Source organism: Primulina eburnea, chromosome 14, assembly GCF_022965805.1.
Source record: "Primulina eburnea isolate SZY01 chromosome 14, ASM2296580v1, whole genome shotgun sequence".
NCBI classification, from domain to species: domain Eukaryota; kingdom Viridiplantae; phylum Streptophyta; class Magnoliopsida; order Lamiales; family Gesneriaceae; genus Primulina; species Primulina eburnea.
Genome location: NC_133114.1, coordinates 29238602 through 29262911, shown reverse-complemented (window position 1 = coordinate 29262911; position 24310 = coordinate 29238602). Strand labels below are relative to the sequence as shown.

Genomic DNA, 24310 nt, shown 5'->3' with positions numbered 1-24310 from the left:
GTTTTGATTCTTTGTGTGTTCCATGCATGTATCATCGCCTAAGATATTTTGAAATTTCTACAGGCTTCGGGTTCGTAGATTTAATCCGTAAAGTGACAAACACTTGATCTATTTTAAAATAACAAGTTCGATAATTCTGTTTTTTCCAATAAAAAAACTTAAAATTTAAATAAAAGAAAGGCAAGTACTGCTATAAGTTGTGATAATTGTTTATTTAGCTGTCGATGAAAAATTTGGAGTGTTAAGCCTCAAGATATTTTGGGAGAAGAGATATTTTATATGTGTCAAAATCAAAGCAGAAAATATGGCCCGCATTGCTAATGCATGATACATGCACGAATATATACATATAATATGTGGACTCGGACTGATAATAAAGCAATAATAAATCTTGCTTTGTGAATCTATGTCGCCTCCTGTGTAGATTACGTCCAGATAATATACAGTTATATTAAAAAAAAATGAGAAAATTAATTGTGTGAGAAATATGTAAGTTGATTGGTTTTGATGAATAAAATATATACAAAGTACATATACATAATACATGTATGTATAGGTTTTACAACCAATATTATGCTATGGATTGTAAATTACTACTCAAGCTTATGTACAAAATGAATCATGTGAGAGCTAACATTCGGGTACGTAGCATGTTCTCATCGTGCTCTTTGCTCTTTCATATTATCTCATATTGTGTTTGAATTGAGTATGATTTGAAATCAACCGCAATTATTATTAAAATTGCATGACCATTTCTGATCAAGTAGGCAGCAATGCATTACTCTACCATGCAACAGACTACTGGAAGTTTCTATGTACAAAAGTATAACAAAATTTAACTACCCTTCTCCACTTTGTATAGCCAACAATTTCTCATTTCTACAAAATCTATTTCTCGTACAAAAACTCTAGGAAAACAAAAATACAAATACGATGGATATGGTCATTCATTCTCGGTCATTTTGTTTTTATTTTCGACCTCCGGAGGCGAGGCGACATACTGGACAATCTTTTGAACCTGAGTAACATCAACATGAAAACGTTCGGCAATCTGAGAGATGTCCATCGGGCCATCATGGTCCTCGCCCTTGCCCTCATGCAGCAGGATGATTTGCCGTAGCTGTGACACATTCAGGGTTCCGGGAGAAGCAGGTCTCTCCTCATATCGGCTGGAATCTTGGGTGGTATTCCTTAACTTTGGCAAAGGCCTTTTGTATTTCTCCACCACAGAGGCCTGTGAAAGACAAACCGGGTTATAATTAGGCTTGCCCTTAGTTAAACGGATTTAATTTGAAAAAATACTATGACAAATGACTCCGCCTTTGAACCCAAACAAAATCCAAATACCATGCCAGTGCTAGTGCCGGTGTTGTTTCTTGTGATATAGTCAGTTGAAATGAGAGATTGTGTGGGTAAAGTGATGTTCAGCGGAAACAAAAGGTTTTTTAATCCATCGCAATACATCACAAATCCGATAAATTATACGTTTTCCACAAAGAATTAGACACCATTGTGAGTCTGTTTGATAGACCTGCCACGACGTGCAAAATCCTTATTTCCTCTATAAAGACAAAGAAATGAAATAAAGTAAAGGCATCACTATGTCACTGAAATTAAACAGGCTAAAATATTTCGAAGGAAAAAATATTCGCATGCTAAATGTCTAATGCATCATCTTTCTATTCTGCACAGGAGTATATTATGCATTAGCTATTGTTCCTAGAATGGTACAGAATGAGCCATTAGGTAAAACCACCAAGATGGCATTGGTAACAGGAACTGCTACTAGATAATTCCAGGGTCATTTTATTCGTAAGACCACTACAAACAAACTTCCAAACGTTCCCTATCCTAGACAAGCTCTTGAGTTCTTGTCAACAAACAATAGAAGCTGAAGATTGAGGTTTCATGATAGCTTTGTCCCCGTGGAAATTTGGTCACATAATTTCCCAGGAAAACACTTAGAATTTGATAAATGCAATGATTGTCACCGGCCGAGCTCAGGAAAATTTGCTTTGTCCATTGCATGCAAGCATCATTGGACAATATAAATGAAATTCCACAAAAATGAAGCTGGGAGTGTATCTATGTACCAGTCAAAATGGCAGATTCTTCCTCATCACAAAACCTCAGTACAATAGGGAGTATTCGGAGATTGACCTTCTGAACTATCACCTAAACCGGAAAAAGCCAATCAAATGGTTCTAGCAATAACCTTATCACGTTTAAATGCATATTTCATGATGATAATCACAAAAGAAATGAATAAAAAGGAGGTACAACATGAAGTGGTGACTTCTAAGATGTCAATTCTCAACATCACACAAAGGAGAAATTAAAAGTAATTGTAATCTTTCACTCAATCCTACCAAATGAAAGTTCAAACGAATGACTTGAAGGAACAAAGAAATAACTCATACTGGAAATAATGACTTTGGGATTGCAAATTTTTGCATCTTTATGAAATTCTCATGCTCTAAACATCTATCCAATTGGTGTGTTCGACCAGACGAGCATGAAATCATGCAATTAGTATAACCAAGATTCCCATCTCTCAAGCACCACTAAAAGAAAAGAACTATCGGTGAACCGAAAAAAAAAAAATATCAGGAGTATCTCAGCAAATGGTTGAACACAGTTCTAGAACCTCACCTCCCCCATCTCAAGCTTCCCTCCAGGCTTGGGTCGAATTCTTCCCCCCATTTGACTAAGCATCGAATCGTACTGTGGATCACGATCTTCAAGCACATTGTCGCTATTCACTCTCGATGCATCTTCAAAACAGATCCAAATTTGAAAATTGCAAATTTCAATCAAACAACCAAATCACTAGAAAAGCTCGACCAAACCTATTCTCCACCCGACACGCCAATCAATGGGGACAGTTTCAATTTTTCAAACACCAGAAAGCTATGGCGAATATAAATTTCAGAACATTTTGAATAAATTAGCTACTCAATTGAATTACCAGAGCCAGAAGTTACGCCTGAATTCAAGGGTTCCTGGTTAATGGGAGCAGCTTGTGGCCGGCATTCAATGGGTTTGCTCTGCGATGAAGGAGAAGGCGTCGTATCAACTCTGGAGCTGCCTATCCTTCCAGTTGCTCGACGAAGTGTCTGACCCATTAATCTTCTCTCCAACTTCATCCCTTCATTTTCTAAAAATTTCTTTTCCCCCCGTCTAATGGGCATGGGCCAACTACCAACGGGCGTCCGTCTAGAAAGATCAAATGTGTAGAGGCCCATGGGCTATTTGTTTGACCCTTTGTCTTTTTTATATATATAATAATAAAAAAAATTAACGTGGAATTAAGCCCCTTTACATGAGTCAGATGCCTCTTGACTCAGACGAAAAAATAAATGAAAGAATATGCACGAACAAGTAGGGAAACGAGGGAGAGCACAACAAACAAAGACTCTAAGAGCATTCTCACCACAATATTTCAATGAAAAATATAATTCACACTAATAGAATCAAAATATTGATCATCTTTGGCCCATTTACGTCTAGATGATTTCTTAATACCAGGAACAACAAATACCAAAAAACGCTTGGAACCAGCAACATACCCCTGATTCATAGGCTGCTCTGAATGCCAACATCTAGCCAGCAAACGTGGTCATACTGCATCCCAAAACAAATCATTTGATCGAGTTTTGCTCAAACAACAATCTCCACTCAAGAACTTGATAATTTATGTTGTTGTGAGAGAACAAGCTTTTCCTGTTGGAATCTCAATACGCGTAGGGATCACCTGATTGGACTTAGAAAGTTCCAAGGCCATTCCTGTGAGATCTTGTTTTCTTATACCGATCCTGATAGCTTTCAAAAGGATGTTCATCCCAACCAAGGTCTTCAAAGATGAGACATAATCTACCAATGACATTTTTTTCATCTGTATAGGACTTCGAGACCTAACAGAGAACAAAAATGTGAGAACCCGAAAATTTCAATATCAGTGACAAATCAGCAGCAGCAGGCATTGTCCAGCAGCTTGCATATTTTTCGGCAGCAGCTAGCATATTTTTCAGCAGCCAACAAAACTCAGCAGCTGATCATTTCCAGCAGATGAAATTCAGCAGCCGAAAACTCCGAGCACCCACTTTTCCAGTACTCTGTATTTTTAGTTTTATTTTGTTGGAAATCAAATATGTTTCGTGCAACCGATACTGCATTAGTTCACGGATTGTGGTATGTTATTTGTTTGTTTTGGAGTATTCTTTTTTTGTGTACTCATATCCCATGAAATGAGTCCCAAGTTCCAGAAAAAATTTAAGTGGGCAGTTTTATGAAGTTTATTGGATACTCTGATTAACTGGAAAGTGCACTCGCAGTTTGTGGGATTATTAAGTTCACCGTGTAGAAAGAAGGAATTTCTCACTAGGATGAGAGAATAAGACCAACCATAACTGTAACGTACGATATAATTAACTGCACATGGCCAAAATTCGGCAAGGTTCAGTTTATGGCAATGGTTTTGAGAAAACGTTTAGGTTAATTTGTGTTGAATTTGGAACTAAAAAGCATGTTTGAAGGGCTTCTAGTAAGGATCTGAAGATGTGCCATTAAAATTTTTCTACAAAAAAGAATGTCGATTGAATTTCTGTAGCTCTGGTATAACAATTGTATCTAGAAATGATAGGGTAGTTTCTCTACAATCCTGCGTATCGCAGATGTCTCACTGTACTGATAAAGTTTTCGGCAATGCGGTGCTGAGGGTCCTCGACCAAGGTATCCTCGTGTCTGGAAAACCAAAACAAGAATAGGGACCATTTCAAAGTCCCTGAAGCTTGTTGAGTTTTTAACTTTTCCTCCCTTGTAAGATATAATGCTTGCAACAAGTATGTTTGATTTTCTGATGACATCGTAAGTTCTCTTTTTCTTGCCAGCCAGCAGTTTGAACAAAAAAATGTGATTGTTTCCATTGGATCATTGTAGATTAAGGGGTTATCAGATGTCAAAGAGGAGGTAAATGGTGCTCTTGATTCCGGCATCGCATGGGATTTAGAATCCCCTTTGGTTACAGTGAAGAAAGCTTGGAAAAGCCTTGAAAATGAGGAGTGGAAGAGAATAATTCAGGTATATACATCCACGTTTTAGTGTCTCTCTATACATTGATTGACATCATTTGATCTTACTGCACATGGGAGCACAGGTAACAAAATGGATGTTAAGCAAAGGTCAAGGGCGAACAATGGGAAGCTGTTACACTTCGCTGAATGTTTTGGCAAGCTCTCGGGGGGACACTATTATTGCACCCAATAAAACTCTAAGAATCACTTTATTGTAAAGGTTGCAAATACTCCCAAAATTTTTGGTCATTGAGTTAACATCTCATTACAAGTACGAGAATGTAGGCGAGCATAATAAAAATTCCTTGGAGCTTTTCAGCACTCGAAGTCATATAGTCCTTTCGAATGGTAGTGAACTCCCAAGTTTTTTGCCTCAAGAAACGCCTAAAAGACATACGAAAACTTAGAGATTCCAATACACATCAAGACATGACAATTCCATGCCTATATTTCAGATCCTTGGACTGTAAGCGCACAGTAATTCCAACAATAAAATATCCCATTTAACCGATCAAGTTTAACACTGCACCACAAAAACCTTACTCGCACTTTTTCACAGGCTAAATAATATAAGAAATTGAAAATTCAACATTTCATCGCATATAAATACGTGCACAATATCTTGCAAGAAACTTTAAGATCAAAACATTTTCACCATGGTTTCCCACTCACTCTCTTTAACATCACAAGATTTACTGAAAGAGGAACCAATTTTACTGTGCTCTCCAAGCAATCTTACACCTGTAGAAACCATGTTTTTATCCAACATCGATCAGGCAGTAACTTTTCCGGTCGAAACAGTCTTTTTCTACGAAGTTCCTTCAAACATGACTTTAACAGATACAATTGACGTTGCAGATAAGGTGAAAAAAGCAGTGAGTGAAGTGCTTTTGAGGCCTTATTATTTCATGGCTGGAAGACTAAACTTCAATGACGAGACTAAGAGAATGGAACTTATTTGCAATAATGCTGGAGTCATTTTTGTGAGTGCAAAATCAATATTTTCAATTAACGATCTGGGAAATCTTTCTTATCCGAATCCCACTTTCAGTAATTTGATTCACCGTCCTGGGCTGTATAAAAGCCTAGCAGAAACTGCTGTTTTCACTATCCAGGTAATATCACAGGACCTTCTATAACATTTTGTGCGTGTTTATGTGCACATGTGCCTTTTTAACATGAGTAGAATGATAGATACAAACACATGTCCAACATTTATCCATGATAAAAAAAACATAGGATCCAGTATTTTTGTTATACAAAAGGTTATAAATAATAGTAGTATAATTCAAATATTTTGAACCAAACAACGTTCCAAGCATCATGTCTCTATGAGTGCCTTACATAGGTAATCACACACGGATAGCGGGGTAAGTTATTGCTCTCAACCATAAGTGTTCCTTTGAAATTCCATATTCTCTGATGTTTTTTTCAGGTTACAAGATTTAAATGTGGTGGATTTTCAATAGGGTTCATGACAAACCATGCTATCCTTGATGGGAAATCAGCAAGTGAAATGTTTGATAATCTTGCTTCAGTGTGCAGAGGAGAAGGCCTAAAATCTCAACTCATAAAAAATGATAGAACTTGCATCAGAGCAAGAAATCCACCACAAATTCATTATCCACATAAAGAATACGTAAAACTTGCTAAGACGGCATCCCTCGCATCATCTTTCACCTCACAGAAAAGAACATCACCATCTCCACTGATTTTCTCAGCAAAGTACACGCACAAACTCTTCTCTTTCAGTTTCGAAACGCTCAAACTATTGAAACAAAAAGCCATTTTGAAGTGCTCAACCTTCGAAGCCATTGCCGCACACATTTGGAGGGCAAGAACAAAGGCAGTATTTGATGAGAAAACCCACGATCAAGATTCAACAGTTCTCTTTGCTGTGGACATAAGGGATAGAACGACGCCGCCTCTACCAGATTCATTCGTGGGAAATGCTGTAATCACAGCATTTTCAACTGCAAAAGCTCGGGATTTGATCGAAAAGCCATTATCTTTCGGGGTAGAAACAGTGAAAAAAGGGAGGGAAAGAGTGACAGATGAGTATATACGATCAGCTATAGATTGGCTGGAAGTTCATAAAGGAATTCCAGAAACTTGTGATGGAAGTTTCTATGTGTCAGCTTGGTGGAAACTGCCATTTAAAGAGCTTGACTTTGGATTTGGAAAGCCTAGACATGGTGGTCCAATTGTGAGTGGGAATGATGACTTTGTTCTTCTTTTATCTGATGAAAATGGGATGGGAATTAATGTGTGGATGGGGCTGGAAAAGGAGAAAATGGAGAGGTTCAAGTCTTGTGTTTTCGAGATATGATGTTTTCAAGAAGTTGATCTGTGTCCATTTTTTTTTTCTGAAGTTACATCTAATGCAGTATTCTTGTTTGATTTGTTTTGTGTTTATTTTTTCTCTTGATTCTTTAGGTGAATTGGTTGTGAAGATAATTTTTAAAATTTGATTTATATTTCAATGTTGTTTAAGTTCATATAATTTAGAAGGAAAAAAGTCGATTTCTTGGTCAATTATATTATAACAAATAAATATTTCGAAAAAATGAAGAAAATATTGTATTAAACGAAATTTTTATTGAAAAACCTTTGAATGGATGATCTTATCGACTAAGACCCATTCTCTCCAATGAGGATGGAATTGGGAACCCTAGATCAAGTGTCAATTTCAAGATGATCTTAAATCGAAGTTTTTATTTGTGACAAGTAGGTCAAATATTATATTTCTGCTGTTGGACGTGCTTATTTTGTTACCCTCAAACCAAAATGATATGAATTTTTCAAATTTGATTATGGTAAATATAAGCATGTCCAACAGCAGAAAGGGGAATCAAGATTTACACGCACACACATACATCTAAGGTGACTCAAACTCAGAACTGCTAAGTCTCAAGGCACCAAATGATCTGTGGACTTCATTGATTTGGCTAGGCATAATGAATATCAGGTGAAAGAACAGCAAACGAACCTCGAATAGTTCGTGTCTGGTCCGGTACCTCAAATAGCTTGAATCCCTGACTTTCCTCTTGTTTTAAGCACTCCTCAACCTACATCACATATATTGCGAACAAAAATAAGCATCCACAAGTCATTGCACAGTTTTCATATTTCGAATCTTCTGATATGTTTTATATTAAGGCATAATTTGGTACATATTATATGATAAATATGTGATATATAATATAAGGATAAGTTAAGGATAAATAAGATGTAGGATATTATATTTAATATTTGGTATGATTTTAATAAGAGTGATTAAATTTATATATTAGATTATAATGACTAAATTAACCTTATCATAATAAATTTTATAATTTCAAAGTTGTTGCTTGAGTTCATATTTTTTATTTGTTCATACGTCGATAGTGTTTGCATAATTTATTTATTTTTACTTAATTTTATATATTATATAATATGATAATTGAGCCCTTGATTTTGTGAGTCAAGTCAAATATCAATTTTTAATGTTAATTGGATGATACTAATAATTTTATTAAAATTTATAAAAATTATGTATATAATTATCTCGAATTCATTTATATAATTATTATATTATATACAAATAAATAAAAATATTTATTTGATTTTAATTTCTACCTACTAGCATAAGCAAAATCATTTATAAATTGAGGGTAATTAAGTCATTTGTAGTGTATTTTATCCTTAAATAAAAATTATCACACCTAATAGAAAGGATATTTTATCCTACTAAAAAATAATTTATTAAGGGCCCATGATATTATCACGAGCTTTTTAAAAATGTACCAAACATGAGATAAGGAGGATTATTTATCAATCTGTCCCTTTATCTCATGTATCAAACTATGCCTAAATTCTCCACCACACTGATTATATATCCTCTGCACTAACTGTATGCTTGCCCTGTGTTTCATCCAGAGCATAGCAGGATGTAGAATGAAATGTTACTTAAGGTTAGCACTAACTTCTTCAATAGCAAAACTATAAACTTGAGACTGACCTTAAGCGTGTAATTCTCTTAGGACATAGTCGAATCCAGTCCAAGGATTTTTTTGAATAGAACTCAGCCGTGGCATTAATCATTGCTTCTTCAAAGTCTTTTTCATAGTATTTCAACGAATCCTCACCTATCTCCACATGTATATCCAATACTTCTTTGACAAAATTTTGATCAATCTGTTCCCCTTCACGCTCTTTATCAATCTGAAAGAATGTGGCCATCACACCACCTTCATCATGAACTCAGATTTAGTTTAAACTAGCGTATCAAGACAGATAAAGATATGTATGTCTGTTTTAGTATAAAAATTAATAATAGATTCAGAAATTCGTCATTCTTAATTCATTCTTATACAGTATATAGATACCGGAGCTTCTTTTGGATGTGACATCATTAAATGAGGATTCAGCGGTGATAAACTGGAAGAAGACTCACCAATGATAGAATTGCATGAGTAATTTTCCCGTTGATTTCACCATAACTCTACAGAATACAGGAGAAACTATTATCAAATTAAAAGAAACAAAAGAGCAGTAATGATTCAGCATTCATAATCAAGAAGATAATAACACAAACCAGTTTATGAAAGGCCAAGTGACTGGTTCCTTTAAATGATGGTAATCCCCCCTTCCTTATAAAGTATCTTTCAAGGTAATAAAAGAATCTCGAGAGCCATAGAGCCAAGATTTTATGGTTAGTCCATTGTTTCAACAGTTCTTTCAATAAATCTTGATGGCAATACCTAGAAATCATGATGATTCGGAAAAAACTCAGCATCTTTTCAACCTTGTATCAGGATTGTTTTGGCAAGACTATGTCAAGGAGATTTTGGATTCAGTCTTGAGCCGGAGAAGTTCTATGAATAATGATCGTAAGAGAGTGGTGTCGGGCCATTACAATAAAAGACGTAGCTCAATTGGTAAAAGATGATAGAGCAAAACGTGATAAGAAATCGTGGTTATGATGGACTGGAAGATAGAGATAGTGGGGAGTTAGGCTGTGTCTACGCCAGATTCAGATAAAAGAAAGAGAAAAACATCAACAGAAAAAGAAGACAATTCGACATCACAACTCTTGCAAAAATTCCATAGCATTAGTTCAAACAAATTCAATTTTTTATTATTATTATTATTATTTTTTGAAAATATTTTTTTAAAAAGATTTTTTTTTATTATTTTAAATTATATTTTTTTCTTGTATATCCATTCCAGTTTCTAGCTTTTCCAGCAATTTTAATATATTTTTATGCATTATAAATAACCGAAATCTTTGGAAAAAGATTTGTTACTGATGTCATACATAATTCACCTTTCCTTTCGGTTCTAGAAACTAGACTCTAACTAGTTCATTCATTCGTCCTAACAACAGGAGCTAGGGAACATAAAGCATGAGTTATACCTACATATTATTGTAGATACAAAAATTATGTTGGGAGTTTATCTCTTCAATTTCCAAACTATTTTCTTTATTTTCAGCGTTTTATTTTCTTATTAGATTAGAACTTACTATTAAATTTGATTTTTAGGTCGTTTGAATTTTTAGAAGTTCGATAATTTATGTTTCCACAGTCCAAAAAATTTGTACAAAAACACTATATTTGTTGCGCTATTTGTATGCATTATGGGTGGTTAGTATTTATCAATGTTCTCCAAACCGGACCAGACCGGCCGGTCGGACCGGTTCAACCACGAACCGGCCTCCAGACCGGTCCAGAGATAAGTAAAAACCCGGATAACAGATTTAATCAGAAAAAACCGTTTAAAACCCGGTTAAACCGGAAAAATCGGAAACAGGCCGGTCTTTAGGAACCGGAAACCGGCTGGTCTTGATGTTTGCTACTTTTTTTTATAATTAAACTTGATGTTTTCTTGGGCACTTAAACTTGGTCATCACTATTTGGTTACATGTTAGATGTAATTTGGATTTTTGAATTTGAAAAATGATGTTTATTTGGATATTTGTTGTAATTTTCATCTTAAAAATTAAGTAAAAACTATAAAAACATAAATAATCAATATTTTATTATTTTATTTATTATATAAAATAAAGAAAATATTAATTTTATTGATCCGGTTCGACTCGAACCAGTCAAACCGGTCGAACCATTTTTTAAGGCTTGACCGGTTCGATTAACGGTCCGGTTATAAAAACACTGGTATTTATTACAAAACAGCGGACCGAGTATCCATCATCCACGATGCCTTAGGAAGTTGCACAGATGTATACACGTACACTTTTTAAAATCTTCAGTTTTACACAACGCTTATTTCATCGCATAATGCTATAGCTAATGAACAAAATTGTTAATAACATTACTGCTATTGATGAATTTTAAAAAAGTAGTTGAAATGATGGTGCTGTTTAAATTACGTATTACCCGACATACACTTGTACTGATCGACGCACACATCCCTTCGAAATTTTCATTTATTATTTGAACAAGTAATAATTATGTATGTATATATGTTTATGCTCCATCTGTCACGATTAGCTGCCGACAAGAGTTATGAATTCTGACCTACACCAGCCAACACATCATCCAGCTGCAATCTTTTGTGTGAAAGATTTATTGGTCCTCTCTCCAATTCTTCGACCTTGAACTTGTACGATGACTTCCCAGTTGCCCCAAGAAATCTTGATCGAAATCCTCTCCAGACTTCCTGCAAAATCCGTAGGCAAGTGCAGGTGTGTATCAAAACCATGGAACAATCTACTTTCGAGCCCGCTATTCATTTCCAAAACCCACCAAGAGAATCTCATTCTCATCTCCTCTTCTCGCTCCCTCCATACCATATCCACAACCCAAATGGATGGCTTTTCAAGAAACCTCGACTTGTTACCAGATACTTGGGATGTGATCGTGGGTTCTTCCGATGGTTTGGTATTCTTAACAAACGAAGAAGATGGTAAGTTTTTGGTGAATCCCGTTACTCTGCAGAAGGTGCATGTACAGGATTCTCCCTTGGCTTTGTATAAACCAGGGAGCTTTAGCATGCATGGATTTGGATATGATAGTTCCAGTGATGATTATAAGATTGTTACACTTTCATATTTTGATACTGATAATGAATATGAGCCAGATTGTGCTGATACGTTTGTGGATGTGTATTCTGTGAAAACTGGTGTTTGGAAAAGACTTGATAGTTCTCCTTATGATCACGCTGTCCCTGACCTTGCCTCTGGGGCTTTTGTGAATGGAGCCATTCATTGGTTGGCTAGTGGTCGGGACCAGGAATCCGGTTACCCATCAGTCATTGCGGCTTTCGACCTGGCCCGTGAGGCGTTTGACGAAATTCCTGCTCCAAGTGGTGTTGATGTGTACAGATTCGTGTTCCACAAACTTGTAGTTCTTGGAGGGTGTCTTTGTATGATCGATAGTATGGGGAACGATGAAATAGATGTTTGGGTTATGAAAGAGTATGGTCTGGTAGATTCTTGGACCAAATTCAGTATAAAGAGTGATCGTGGACGGGATGTAGTTAAGCCTTTGTGCTATGTTGGGGATGGAGAAGTTGTGTTTCTAACAGAAGAGGAGAGTTTAGTCGTTTATGATCCGAAATCAGGGACGTTTAGGGACATGATTGCTGATGGAGTTCCAGCAACGTTTTTGGATGGAGGAACCTTTGTGGAGAGTCTCGTTTCACCAGTTTTCAATGATCAAGTTTGAGGGCAGCTTGAATCTTTTGGTTGAAGTTGAATATGGTGTGAAATTTTCGTATAATCGGTTCCGTTGGTTGCACGTTTTCTTGAGTTTGTTTTACTGGTTGTGGCATTGTAAATTTGGTGTTTGGAGAAGGTGTAGGTATCATCGGTGTTCCATTTGCTATAAATGACACCCTAACCGTGCACAGAAGAGGGGCAGAGTAGTTCCACTTCCCACATTCCCATTGGTTTCGCGGATCCTGAATAGGCTACAAGGCTGATTTTGACCTTTTTGTGCAATGGAATCACCTTTAATACGAATAAAATTTGGCCCCATCTTCAAGTTGGGGCTTGTGATAGTGAATTTTGTGAATGTCCCTTTCTTCTGTCTGAATAAAAACTTGTGATAAAAATTGGACGAGAACCTGTTTTTTTTTTTTTTAAGTTGTGATGCATACGATTGATTCACTCTATGCTATTATCGTAATCGCTTAAATGATTTTATTTTATTATTTCAACTATAAAATTGCTTAATTAGTGTCGGTGGAAAAAATTTGTTCCTAAAACAAAGATTTGTAAAGATTTACCAAGATTTTTGGGATTTTACCACTGTAAAATTTCTTAGTTGGATTGTTTGTATCCATCATTTTTCGTCACTGATTGGATCGAGTAAGAGGTGTAAATGGAGGGGAGGAAAAATCGTATGATCTTGATACGCATTCTAGTTAGAGATTTCACTTTTTTGGGAGTGTAATTCTTGGTTAATTGAGACTTTAACCACCCAAACTTCAAAAAATAGGCACCAACTAGGTATATAAAAGAATCAAGAAGTTTGTGAGTTATTCGGAGTTTGAATCGATAAAAAATTTGTTCTAGATTGTTCGTTGGCTTATCGAGCCGAGCTCAGCAATTATCGAATCAAGATCGAACTTAAAGATATTCGGCTTATAAGTTCACGAGCTTGTTCGCGAACTCAAACTCGACTCGTTTATGTGGCTCGAGTTCGACTATTTTGTTGGGTCTTGAGTGAACAATAACTTGCATTGTCTTATATTGAAATTGCATGTAAGGGAAGTGATTGACAAGCTATAAAATGATAAGTCTATCCCCTTAATTCTCATATCTTATTAGTCAGGAATTTTGGCTAAGAATCCTTGAAAACAAGATTGTTTAACAACCTCGAAAACGAACCCGTATAATAAGTTTAGCTCGAGTTAGACTCGTTAAATATGATAAACAAGCTATTAACAAGCCGAATTCGAGCTATTTGCGATCTTAATAATTTTTAAATAATGTGAACTCGAACCTTATGATAAAAGCTTGAATTGAGCTCGAACTTATATATATCTTAAACTAGTCAATCTCGAGTCTGATATTATTCGACTCGACTTGGCTCATTTATATCCCAAGTACAAGCTAAAAAATTTACGATTACAAATCACAAACATATGAGTACAATGTGGGATGAAATTGGGTACTTTTAATGAGTAAATTGATCTTTTAAATGTGAGGATAATAACCATCTAAGTTCCAGAAATTTGGCACTAACGAAGACATTTACCGATCGAATCACCAATATCTGATTACAATTTTGATGAAATCGAACACTTTCAATTAGTAAATTGAGTTTTTATATATGAGAACACCAATCACCCAGTCTCCAGAAATTCGGCACTATGAAAATTATTACTGTATTAACGACCAATAATGAAGATTTTTATAAAACAATCGTAGAGAGTTTAAGTAAAAATTATTTTTATGTAAAACAATTTAAATACATTTTTCTGACATAGAGACAGAGCATAAACTTATGTTTGGTATCGGAGATTTATTGGTAATTTATCCTTAAATTAATGATATATTATAATAATATAATTGGATTACGAGTTGTGGAAAAAAGGAATCACTAGGGTTTAAATGAACACGAGTTATAGTTGAGGGATCAAAATTTAATAACCCGAACGATCTCCGGTCTTCGTTTTAGAATTTTGGGAAATATATATTTTATGATGTTGTATATAATGTTGTGATGGCAGAAAAAAAAATATATGTAGTCGGGAAAAAAATAGACGAGAGAGATTCACTCACCTGTCGCTCGGATTTTCTCCTTTCAGGTATTCTCTATCTGCTTATAGATTCACTATGTATGTGTACTGTGTGTTTTTTCTATCGTGTGCTGGTACTGGTGCGGGTGTTCGTATATTTTGCTGGAGATTCGTTCGATCGTCTTGTGTTTTTGGTATCACTATGATCCTTGATCGTGTTTGGCAGTCATTCTACTGCTTGTTAGGGTTTTTTTTTCAAATTGTCGCTGTTATAATTATGGGCGGGCGGGTTATGTTGGATCTTTGATGGTGTTTCTATATCTGCTGTGATTTTACTTTGAGTTTAATGTTGTCTTGGTGATAATTCTTGGCCTCAGTAGAAATTCAGTTCTCCTTTATTTGATAATTGATACCAATAAATGCTCTTCCTTACCTTGCAATGGTTTTTATTTATGAAGTTGTAATTAATTTTGATAGGGAATTTTGACTGCAAGAAAGACTTTTAGAAAAGAGTTTTGTGGGGAATTTTTGTGCATATTAAGATTTAAGCGATATTTTTATTTGTGAAATCTAAGTGTTTTCTATTTTTTGTTTCATGGTTTCCTTGAAGTGAGTTTCTTTCTTGCTGATTTATAAGATTGGTTAGCATTGTAACATATTGTGATTGGAATTAGTGTAGATTTCCTTGACATGGTTCTCTTCAAAATAAATGCTGGCCACGTTTGGTAATTTGTCTTTTTGCTGTGGTGTTACATGTTATTAATCATTCTTTTGTAATTTTATGTTGATTTTCCAATTTCATTTGTTGCTTTGTACTACCATAGATTAATATATTCAGCTGGCTGTTTTTTATTCTCAGTGATAGCATGTTAAGGGTACTTAGGTAGTATTTGCAAATATTTTATGAACTTTTTCTTTACAAAACTGTCAACTTTATAAATGATAAGCCCATAATCACTTTATTTTAAGTATGTACAACCTTAGTACACTTATTATTTAAGCTACCACTAAATTCTTTGTAAAGATGAAGATGTTTGCAAATGCTATTGAGCTCATGCTATTGAATTGTCTCAAAAATTTAAGTTTCCGTGATAATTTTATTGTAGGTTGATCAGTTTTATTTTACTGTTCAAATGATGTCAGGTTCGGAATCAGAATTAGATTGTTGATCTTGCCCAGATATAGAATATGTCGATGAACCAGCGGAACATCATTGATTTAGAACAGGGATGGGATATTATGCAAAAGGGGATTACAAAACTGAAAAATATTCTGGAAGGATTACCAGAGCCACAATTCAGCTCAGAAGACTACATGATGCTCTACACGTATCAATTAGTTCTTTGTATAGTTCTCTTGATTTCATACACCATACTTAACTTGCTTAATGCATGTCTCCAAATTCCTATTTACAGGACCATTTATAACATGTGTACTCAAAAACCCCCGCATGATTATTCTCAACCATTGTATGAAAAGTACAAGGAGGCTTTCGAAGTGTACATTGCATCGACGGTAACGGCGAATTCAGATTTTATAGTGACAGATATATTGTTGTGAAGATTTGTATAATTTCATGCACATAGATTTGCCATGTTCTGGGGATGGTTTCTTTTACATTTTGTTAAATATGCAACTTTCCTAAGTAACAACTCCTTCATTGCAAGTTACCTCCTCAGACAGTCTTCAAATCTTAAAATGTGATCAGTCTTACTCTTTCATGATATAAACTTTGTTGACCTTGCTTTAGATGCCTCAGTTGATTCACATCATTGCCATTCTTCATTTGATTTCTTATAAATATATGCAAATGACATGTGGAGTTACTCCATCTCGTGCCTATTGTTTGCTGATCTTATTTGAGGTACCTTCATTCCAACAAGTTGGCATTTCTGATTTTCATACAGGTATTACCGTCATTGAGAGAGAAGCATGATGAGTTTATGTTGAGGGAACTCGTAAAACGGTGGTCAAATCATAAAATCATGGTGCGATGGTTGTCAAGATTCTTTTACTATCTTGATCGATACTTCATAGCTAGAAGGTCACTCCCAGCACTTAAAGAAGTTGGTTTGACATGCTTTAGAGACATGGTAACTTCTTTTTAGATTTTATTTGCATGACTCCTTGATATTTTATTCTATTATCTCTCATTTACATGTAAATTCGTCTTGTAGCTTCCAAATTTGAGCGGATTTTTCCGTCTTTGTTTCTTATACATTTTCCCTTGCTCTCCCTTTCATCTTTTTTCCTACCTTTTCCTGTTTGTTTTTTGAGCTGGTATTGGGATTGTTATCGCAGGTGTACTTAGAGGTAGATGGGAAAGTAAGAGATGCAGTTATATCTCTGGTATGATTTTCTTATTGCTTTGGTGCCTTTCTATCTCTATTTGCTTTTGGACCCTGTGTATGATTCTTTCTGACAGATTGATCAAGAGCGCGAAGGAGAGCAAATTGACCGAGCTTTGTTGAAGAATGTATTAGATATTTTTGTTGAGATAGGAATGGGTCAGATGAATGAGTATGAGAATGATTTCGAAGCAGCAATGCTGAATGACTCTGCAGCTTATTATTCTCGGAAGGCTTCCACTTGGATCTTAGATGATTCGTGTCCAGACTACATGAAAAAAGTAAAATTTCCCTTGGACTTAGAATTCTCCATCCCTCTTGATTTTAGAGGAGAAAAACACATGCACAGCATGCGTTGACATAATTGAGGATATGGGAGCCATGATGTCCCTAATCCTGCACTTGGTTGCTAAACTTTTGTTCGTAAAATGCAGGCAGAGGAGTGTTTAAAAAGGGAAAAGGACAGAGTTTCGCATTATCTTCATTCAAGCAGCGAAACAAAGTTGCTCGAGGTTTGTTCTTCCACTAGGATAGTGATTCCCGGAAGTGGGTGATATGTAGCATTCTGAGTGTTGTGATGTGATTGTATGGTCAAGAGTCATGTTAATAGGAACTTATGATTCAATTGAATATTCATGAATTTTTTAATGGTAGAAAGTACAAAACGAGCTCTTGTCTGTGTATGCCGCCCAACTGCTTGAGAAGGAGCACTCTGGTTGTCATGCATTACTTAGAGATGACAAGGTACTTAACAATGAAGTCTTTGTTTCCATGTTTGGATGTTTTATTTGTTGTGATGCTGGATATGACAACTCATAGCCTTTTTAATCTATTAGGTTGAGGATCTGTCAAGGATGTATAGACTCTTCTCCAAAGTACCTCGTGGCTTAGAACCTGTTGCGAACATATTTAAGCAGGTGCATACTTTTTTTATTTTAGGTTATGGAATGAGTATCTGTTCATTCATGCTGTCTATACCTTTTCAAAATTATTTGAAGTTTAATGTGTCATGTTTCCATGGCAGCATGTTATTGCTGAGGGCACAGCTCTTGTTAAACAAGCAGAAGATGCAGCAAGTAACAAGAAGGTGTCTTTTTTTAAGTGTGTTATTGCATTTTTAGTTAGATTTATTCCTATTCGATTTTCTAATTCGTCCCGACCCCTCGACGATTCCTGCTCGTTAATATAACGCCTTGTTGTTGCATCGAAACATATAAGTGTTGACTATTCTCCCAATTTGTGTCTCGAGTACTGCTATGTAGAGCTTACGGTTTCCTATCTTCTTTTTAGTTGCAGAATGTGGTATTTTTAAGGGTGTAAGAAATCATTACTACATTTGGGAAAAAATGGAATATATTATGGCAGTAATGCTATTCAATAAAACAATCACAAGTTCAGGCCGGGATCGCCATGGTGCCTCTCTTGCATGGGTGTTCCATGCTTATGATGTTAGAATTTTCTAAAGATCACTTGAATTTTTTTATGAGATTAGTGAACGCTGTGAGGTTGCCTATTTAATTCAACGAACTGAGAGAAAACTCCGCATCTACCCTTGAGTAACAGAAGAAAATAAGATTAAATAATTCCCAAAGGGTGTAGTTGTGCTCATGAAATAAAAACTACAATCATCTCTTGCTAGATCGTACGAGTGAAAATTTTCATCATCTCTAAAGTACTTCCATTGCTATAGAATTTCATTTAAATTGGCAGATGCAAATGGAAAGTCTGTATTCCCTCAATTCAGCATGCATAAACTCTTCCACTACATGTACTGTTCTTAGTTCATCCAAAACTTATCATGGAAAACTGAATCTTTTCTGTTTTTAGTTCAATTCAACTCATTTGTCTGAAAGTCATGGAAGACATTAGAACTGCACAAAAGTGGTTTGAAAGATTTTTGTACTTTACAGAGAAGTCCATAATAACGTGCACATACCTTTTCCGTGGTTTCTCATAATTATAACCGAAACTCTGGTTCCTGTCAAAGCTTTCATTTTTGTCTTATATAAGTGTTAATGACATGAACTTGATTTTTTTCGTAAAACAGAAATAATTTCTTAATATCATTATTACATTGTTCTTTTTTTCTTTTTTGGATTTCCAAATAATATCAACTGGACGTTAGAACACTAGGTAGCACATTATTCCAGTTCTGGTAATATTTTCAGAGCAGGTCTTCTGGAAAATCTGCCATCTTTTTCTGTGGGATGATTATGCAAAAGCTTTTATGTAATAGTTTAATATTTAACTTATCTGACTTGAAGGATTGTCTTTTACAGGCAGAAAAGAAAGATGTTGTTGGATTACAAGAACATGTAAGCTTTTCTTAGTTACTTTTATTTTTCAATATGATTTCAGATGTTAACTGTAACCAGTGTATGGATATCAGATTTTTGTCAGAAGAGTAATCGAGCTCCACGACAAATTCATGGCATATGTGAATGACTGTTTCTTAAACCACACACTTTTCCATAAGGTTAGGATTATGAAACTAGTTCATGATTTTTTTAATATACCATTTAAGAAGAGGCTGTAGGTGTTATACAACTTCCCCTTTTCTCTATTCTCTCTAGGCTCTTAAAGAGGCCTTTGAAGTCTTTTGCAACAAAGGAGTTGCTGGAAGTTCCAGCGCGGAACTCCTTGCCACATTCTGTGATAACATTCTCAAAAAGGGTGGGAGTGAAAAATTGAGTGATGAAGCTATTGAAGAAACGCTGGAGAAGGTGTGTATTGTGTATATTACACTCGCACTTTAACATTTGTTCGGCTATGATTGGGAATCTAATCTTCCTACAGGTTGTGAAACTGCTTGCTTATATCAGCGATAAGGATTTATTTGCTGAATTCTATAGGTAATTTTTGTAACTAACTGGTTAGTGTTTAGTCACTCATTATGTGATTATACTTTATTCTTTTTTGGCTTCTGTCAATAGGAAAAAGCTTGCTCGGAGGCTGTTATTTGATAAAAGTGCTAATGATGAACATGAGAGAAGTATACTGACAAAGTTGAAACAGCAATGTGGTGGTCAATTTACCTCAAAAATGGAGGGGATGGTGAGCTTGCTTGTTGTTATCGTGTTGCCTGGTGTTGCCTATAGTGAATCAACTTAGGACATGATTATATTTCCTTCTGTTGCTTTCATACCAGGTCATGGATTTGACACTAGCAAGGGAAAATCAAGCCAGCTTTGAGGAATATCTCAGCAATAATGTAAATGTTAATCCAGGGATTGACTTAACAGTGACTGTACTCACAACAGGTTTCTGGCCAAGTTACAAGTCCTTTGATCTTAACCTTCCAGCTGAGATGGTACATTGCATTAGGCTATATCTTATTTGTTTTCAAAGTTAGTATACCACTTTTTTTCATTTTACTTTGAAAAACTTGTGTTAGGTGAAGTGCGTGGAAGTATTTAGAGATTTCTACCAGACAAAAACGAAGCATCGAAAACTTACGTGGATATATTCTCTGGGTACTTGTAACATCAATGGAAAGTTTGAACCAAAGACTATAGAGCTGATCGTGACAACCTATCAGGTTTCGTCCCAGCACCAAGATCATATCACATTTATTCATGATTTCTGTAATGGATACAGTAATGATTGGAATCTGTGGTTCCTTTTCCTAGGCTGCTGCCTTGCTTCTGTTCAATGCCTCAGATAGATTGAGTTACCAGGAAATCATGAATCAGTTGAACCTGTCAGATGATGATGTTGTTAGGCTGCTTCATTCACTTTCATGTGCCAAATATAGGATTCTGAACAAGGAGCCAAACACCAAAACTATTTCTCCAACTGATGTTTTTGAGTTTAATTCAAAGTTCACTGACAAAATGAGAAGGATTAAGGTAATTATCTCACGCACTATCCCTATGCTAGATTGAGTAGGTTTTAAAAAATTTAGCTGTATTTATTTGTACCTGATTCTCTCACTGCTTTCATTTGAATGCAGATCCCTCTCCCTCCAGTTGACGAGAAGAAGAAGGTTATTGAGGATGTTGACAAGGACAGACGATATGCCATTGATGCCTCAATTGTGCGTATCATGAAGAGTAGGAAAGTTTTGGGATATCAGCAGTTGGTTATGGAATGTGTTGAGCAATTGGGTCGTATGTTCAAGGTACCCCATGCCCTTGAAGTGTACATTAATTTTCTGATAGATATTATTTGTTCCTGTTTAGAAGCTGACGAAGCTGAAATGTAACTTCACAGCCTGATGTTAAAGCAATCAAGAAGAGGATCGAAGATTTGATCACTCGTGACTATCTGGAAAGAGACAGGGAAAACCCCAACTTGTTCAAGTACTTGGCATGATTCAAGCTAGCTAGTGATCGAATTTGTAACTCTATGGCTGCTGCAGAACAGTTCAAAAGAGTGGGGACACCTTTCGAGCTCAAACTGCAAAACTCGGCTGATGTTTTTTGTGACTTTGTGATGTAGTTTGATTGACTCAAGAGGCGTGAGAAAACTTGAACAATAGACCCTAAATCAGAGGCACGGGCCATCATTACACACTGGTCTGCATTGAGAAGGCGAATTGACTGTTCTGAGCAGTGAGACAAATCCAGCTTCTTGCGTTTTCTTCATACTTGGTTCTCAATGTATGTTGTCCATCTCGATATTTTCCCTCATCGTGCATTAGCTTTTTTCAATAAATATAGCGATTTAGTAAAATATGTCTCCACCCTTTTTACCTTCCTCTTACCTTTATTTCAGTAACCACGTCTATTGATGTTTTGTGTTGTATTATATGATTCAATGAAATCTGTTTTCGAATGCTTAATATCTCATTTTCAGCTTTTAGTCTAATATAACATAAGATGAGAAATGAATGTAGGCCACAGCTTTTTGTCGACCATTGCTGCTGTGTTCCATTTTGCGTAGCCTTTAGGTTGCATTTGACTTATTCCCAAGATAAATTCTCTTCCATTGATGGTTTTTGTACGAGCTCCTTCTTGGCCTAATTCTATACAATTTTAATTTATTTTCTTTTATTCTTTTCCCTTCGGATTTGAAAGTCATTAAATTGGGTCCCTCTTGCCCCACAAAGCATACGAGTAAAAGTTAATTTTAAAAATAATCGGTTTTAGTGAAATACCCACCTTGACCAACACGGGGAAAAACATTTAGTTTGCTTTTTGAAAAAAAATTATTCCTCGAAATGGAGATATTTAAAAATTATGACAAATTCTAGTTCATACAAATAATGTAAAAATATAATAAAATAGATATAAATTATTAAAAAATTCGATTACAATAACTTATAATTGAGGCTTATTTTATCATCTTCATCTTACTGTGATGTTTTTAGTTTCTAACATTTAGCGCAACACTTTTGGTGTCAAAACTTTGAAAGATATTAAGAAATTATTCATTATTGTTATGTTAACCATCAAATTAAGAGAGAATACTAACTGCCTAATGATTCCTATAGTTTGTAGGGATAAAAGTAGTGCTAAATTTAGGACAAAAAATGTTTCAATAGTATAATGTCAGGACTAAATAATGCTTTTTCCTATCTTATCATATAATTTTTTTAAGATTACATTTGGACGGAATAAGTTTGATTTGAACCGATATGTATGTTTGGATCCTTTATAATTGTTGTTAAAACGATTGTAAGCCAAAAAATTATAATATATTCAAGTCAAAAAGAATTTTTGAGACTGAGACCTATAGCAAGAAACTTCAAAAACAGCAAACTTCAAAAGTCTTTTTAAAAAAAGTTTGGGAGAAGAGCAAAGAGGAAAAAGATGGAAAATTCAGTTAAAATTGCATTTATATTATAGTCTCACAAAGGCATTAATTAAAGTAGCGACTTTGGTGGCCTGATGGCCCTCATATGTTGACAAGCTATAGTCCTACATAGGATCCTCAAATCAGGTACACCCATTATACAACCAACTTGATGCAATTTTTCTGGTTAAAAAACTTAATATTTTCGTTTATCGAAAGACCATATTCGAAACTAAAACTTGAAAAATTTAGGGGAAGTGATTGCCACTGCAATCCTCCCTCTAGTTCAAGTGAATCAGGGAAATTCAGAAACTTGTGGAGCATCTTTTGAAAGCTAGCAAAAAGTAGTTAGTTTTATGCTTTAAAGGATTCATACCGATATTATATTAATAGTAGAAAATATTATCAGTAACTTATTTATAGTCCCACAACTCTTGCTTGCAAGCTTGAGTTCGAACTCCAGATTTTGCTCTTGCCTCTGGCTAGCCCTGTGCTTGGTAGGTAGAAGAAGAAAAAAGCTTTAATTAATCGATCTGAGTTGCATATCAAACTTCATATCACACAACTTGCATTCACAAGTCCTAAGAATGTCATATAACTAATAAATATGTTATATCACTTTGAGTAGATCTCTTGTGAGACAGTTTTGAACTATACAAGCAGACTCCTATAAGTCTTGGGATGAAAATAGAATTCTGGATAGTTTTTTACCTGAAACTTGATGGCTTAGTAGGCCATAATTTTGGGTTTCTTAGGTAATGAGGCTCCAACCCAAGAGCAAACGTGTTGCACCAATCTAGTTTCTGGTTTTCTGAGAAGACAAAAGCCTGGCCATATCCCTGAACAGTCCCTGGAATCATTGGATACTTCTGTTTCTCCTCTAATGTCATCAAGAAGAATTCCATAGCCACTTTTTCAAAAAAATTTCCAGCAAATCTAGCTTAATTTCATGGTTCATCGCCTGCAAGGGAAGTGAAAATCAATGGTGGTTAAATATTAGATGATATTCCATACACAAAGCAGGGAAATAGATACAAAACAGTTCTGTATTGGCGTTTTTTAAAGGAGTCAGATTCAAGTGTTCGAGGCCAGTACTTGGAAAAGCCCCACTTTTCACAAGAAATTTTGATCTTCAAAATCTCGCTACAAAGTTCATCTATATTTCTGCAAAGTTTTGAGAAATTGACTACAGGAATGTTATTATTTGTGGAGGGGAATGGCCTTATCTAAATTTGGCCTTTCGGTCCAATCTCGAATGAATCTTTCAGGAATTTGTGAAGATTTAGCCTTTCTCAACTCTTGAACATCATCAATATGGGAAAGTGGCATTGCAGCCACTGATTGCGTGAAAATTTTGAGTTGTATCGAAGTTAGGTGATCATATGTTGTCTAAATTGTGATTTATCCAGTTTGGACAGCGTCTATTTATAAAAGAAATTGAGTGTCCAAATTATTGCACTTTCTGAG

At 35.3% G+C, this 24310-nt stretch overlaps 5 protein-coding genes across 8 annotated transcripts; 4 read left to right on the top strand and 1 right to left on the bottom strand.

The window, feature by feature from the left end:
* Nucleotides 1–830: 830 nt before the first annotated feature.
* LOC140812100 (uncharacterized) lies at nucleotides 831–3196 on the bottom strand. Of its 2 annotated transcripts, none has more exons than XM_073170297.1 (3): nucleotides 2969–3196; nucleotides 2653–2738; nucleotides 831–1234 (listed from the first exon to the last, which is right to left on the bottom strand). In XM_073170297.1, the coding sequence occupies exons 1-3, from the start codon at nucleotides 3189–3191 to the stop codon at nucleotides 944–946; spliced, it is 600 nt and encodes a 199-aa protein (XP_073026398.1). In that variant the 5' UTR covers nucleotides 3192–3196; the 3' UTR covers nucleotides 831–943. The 2 variants fall into 2 exon arrangements, with proteins under 2 accessions (XP_073026398.1, XP_073026397.1); XM_073170296.1 differs by having other exon boundaries at nucleotides 2653–2774; nucleotides 2969–3192.
* A 1241-nt stretch (nucleotides 3197–4437) lies between these two features.
* On the top strand, nucleotides 4438–5290 carry LOC140811321 (pentatricopeptide repeat-containing protein At4g21190-like). The gene is made up of 4 exons (XM_073169179.1): nucleotides 4438–4493; nucleotides 4696–4800; nucleotides 4938–5079; nucleotides 5156–5290. The coding sequence occupies exons 1-4, from the start codon at nucleotides 4438–4440 to the stop codon at nucleotides 5288–5290; spliced, it is 438 nt and encodes a 145-aa protein (XP_073025280.1).
* A 360-nt stretch (nucleotides 5291–5650) lies between these two features.
* On the top strand, nucleotides 5651–7467 carry LOC140812766 (acyltransferase GLAUCE-like). The gene is made up of 2 exons (XM_073171125.1): nucleotides 5651–6187; nucleotides 6508–7467. The coding sequence occupies exons 1-2, from the start codon at nucleotides 5729–5731 to the stop codon at nucleotides 7399–7401; spliced, it is 1353 nt and encodes a 450-aa protein (XP_073027226.1). The 5' UTR covers nucleotides 5651–5728; the 3' UTR covers nucleotides 7402–7467.
* A 4077-nt stretch (nucleotides 7468–11544) lies between these two features.
* On the top strand, nucleotides 11545–13073 carry LOC140812831 (F-box/kelch-repeat protein At3g06240-like). Its single transcript, XM_073171194.1, has one exon. The coding sequence runs from the start codon at nucleotides 11681–11683 to the stop codon at nucleotides 12737–12739; it is 1059 nt and encodes a 352-aa protein (XP_073027295.1). The 5' UTR covers nucleotides 11545–11680; the 3' UTR covers nucleotides 12740–13073.
* Nucleotides 13074–14685: 1612 nt separating this feature from the next.
* LOC140811576 (cullin-1-like) lies at nucleotides 14686–21903 on the top strand. Of its 3 annotated transcripts, none has more exons than XM_073169538.1 (20): nucleotides 14686–14828; nucleotides 15903–16087; nucleotides 16175–16274; nucleotides 16667–16852; nucleotides 17061–17108; nucleotides 17185–17388; nucleotides 17542–17619; nucleotides 17762–17851; nucleotides 17944–18024; nucleotides 18132–18194; nucleotides 19387–19422; nucleotides 19497–19583; nucleotides 19681–19830; nucleotides 19904–19959; nucleotides 20041–20161; nucleotides 20256–20417; nucleotides 20502–20645; nucleotides 20737–20955; nucleotides 21060–21227; nucleotides 21320–21903. In XM_073169538.1, the coding sequence occupies exons 2-20, from the start codon at nucleotides 15948–15950 to the stop codon at nucleotides 21419–21421; spliced, it is 2235 nt and encodes a 744-aa protein (XP_073025639.1). In that variant the 5' UTR covers nucleotides 14686–14828; nucleotides 15903–15947; the 3' UTR covers nucleotides 21422–21903. The 3 variants fall into 3 exon arrangements, with proteins under 3 accessions (XP_073025639.1, XP_073025641.1, XP_073025640.1); XM_073169540.1 differs by having other exon boundaries at nucleotides 14739–14828; nucleotides 15939–16087; XM_073169539.1 differs by lacking the exon at nucleotides 14686–14828 and adding an exon at nucleotides 14862–14953.
* The last annotated feature ends 2407 nt before the right edge of the window (nucleotides 21904–24310 follow it).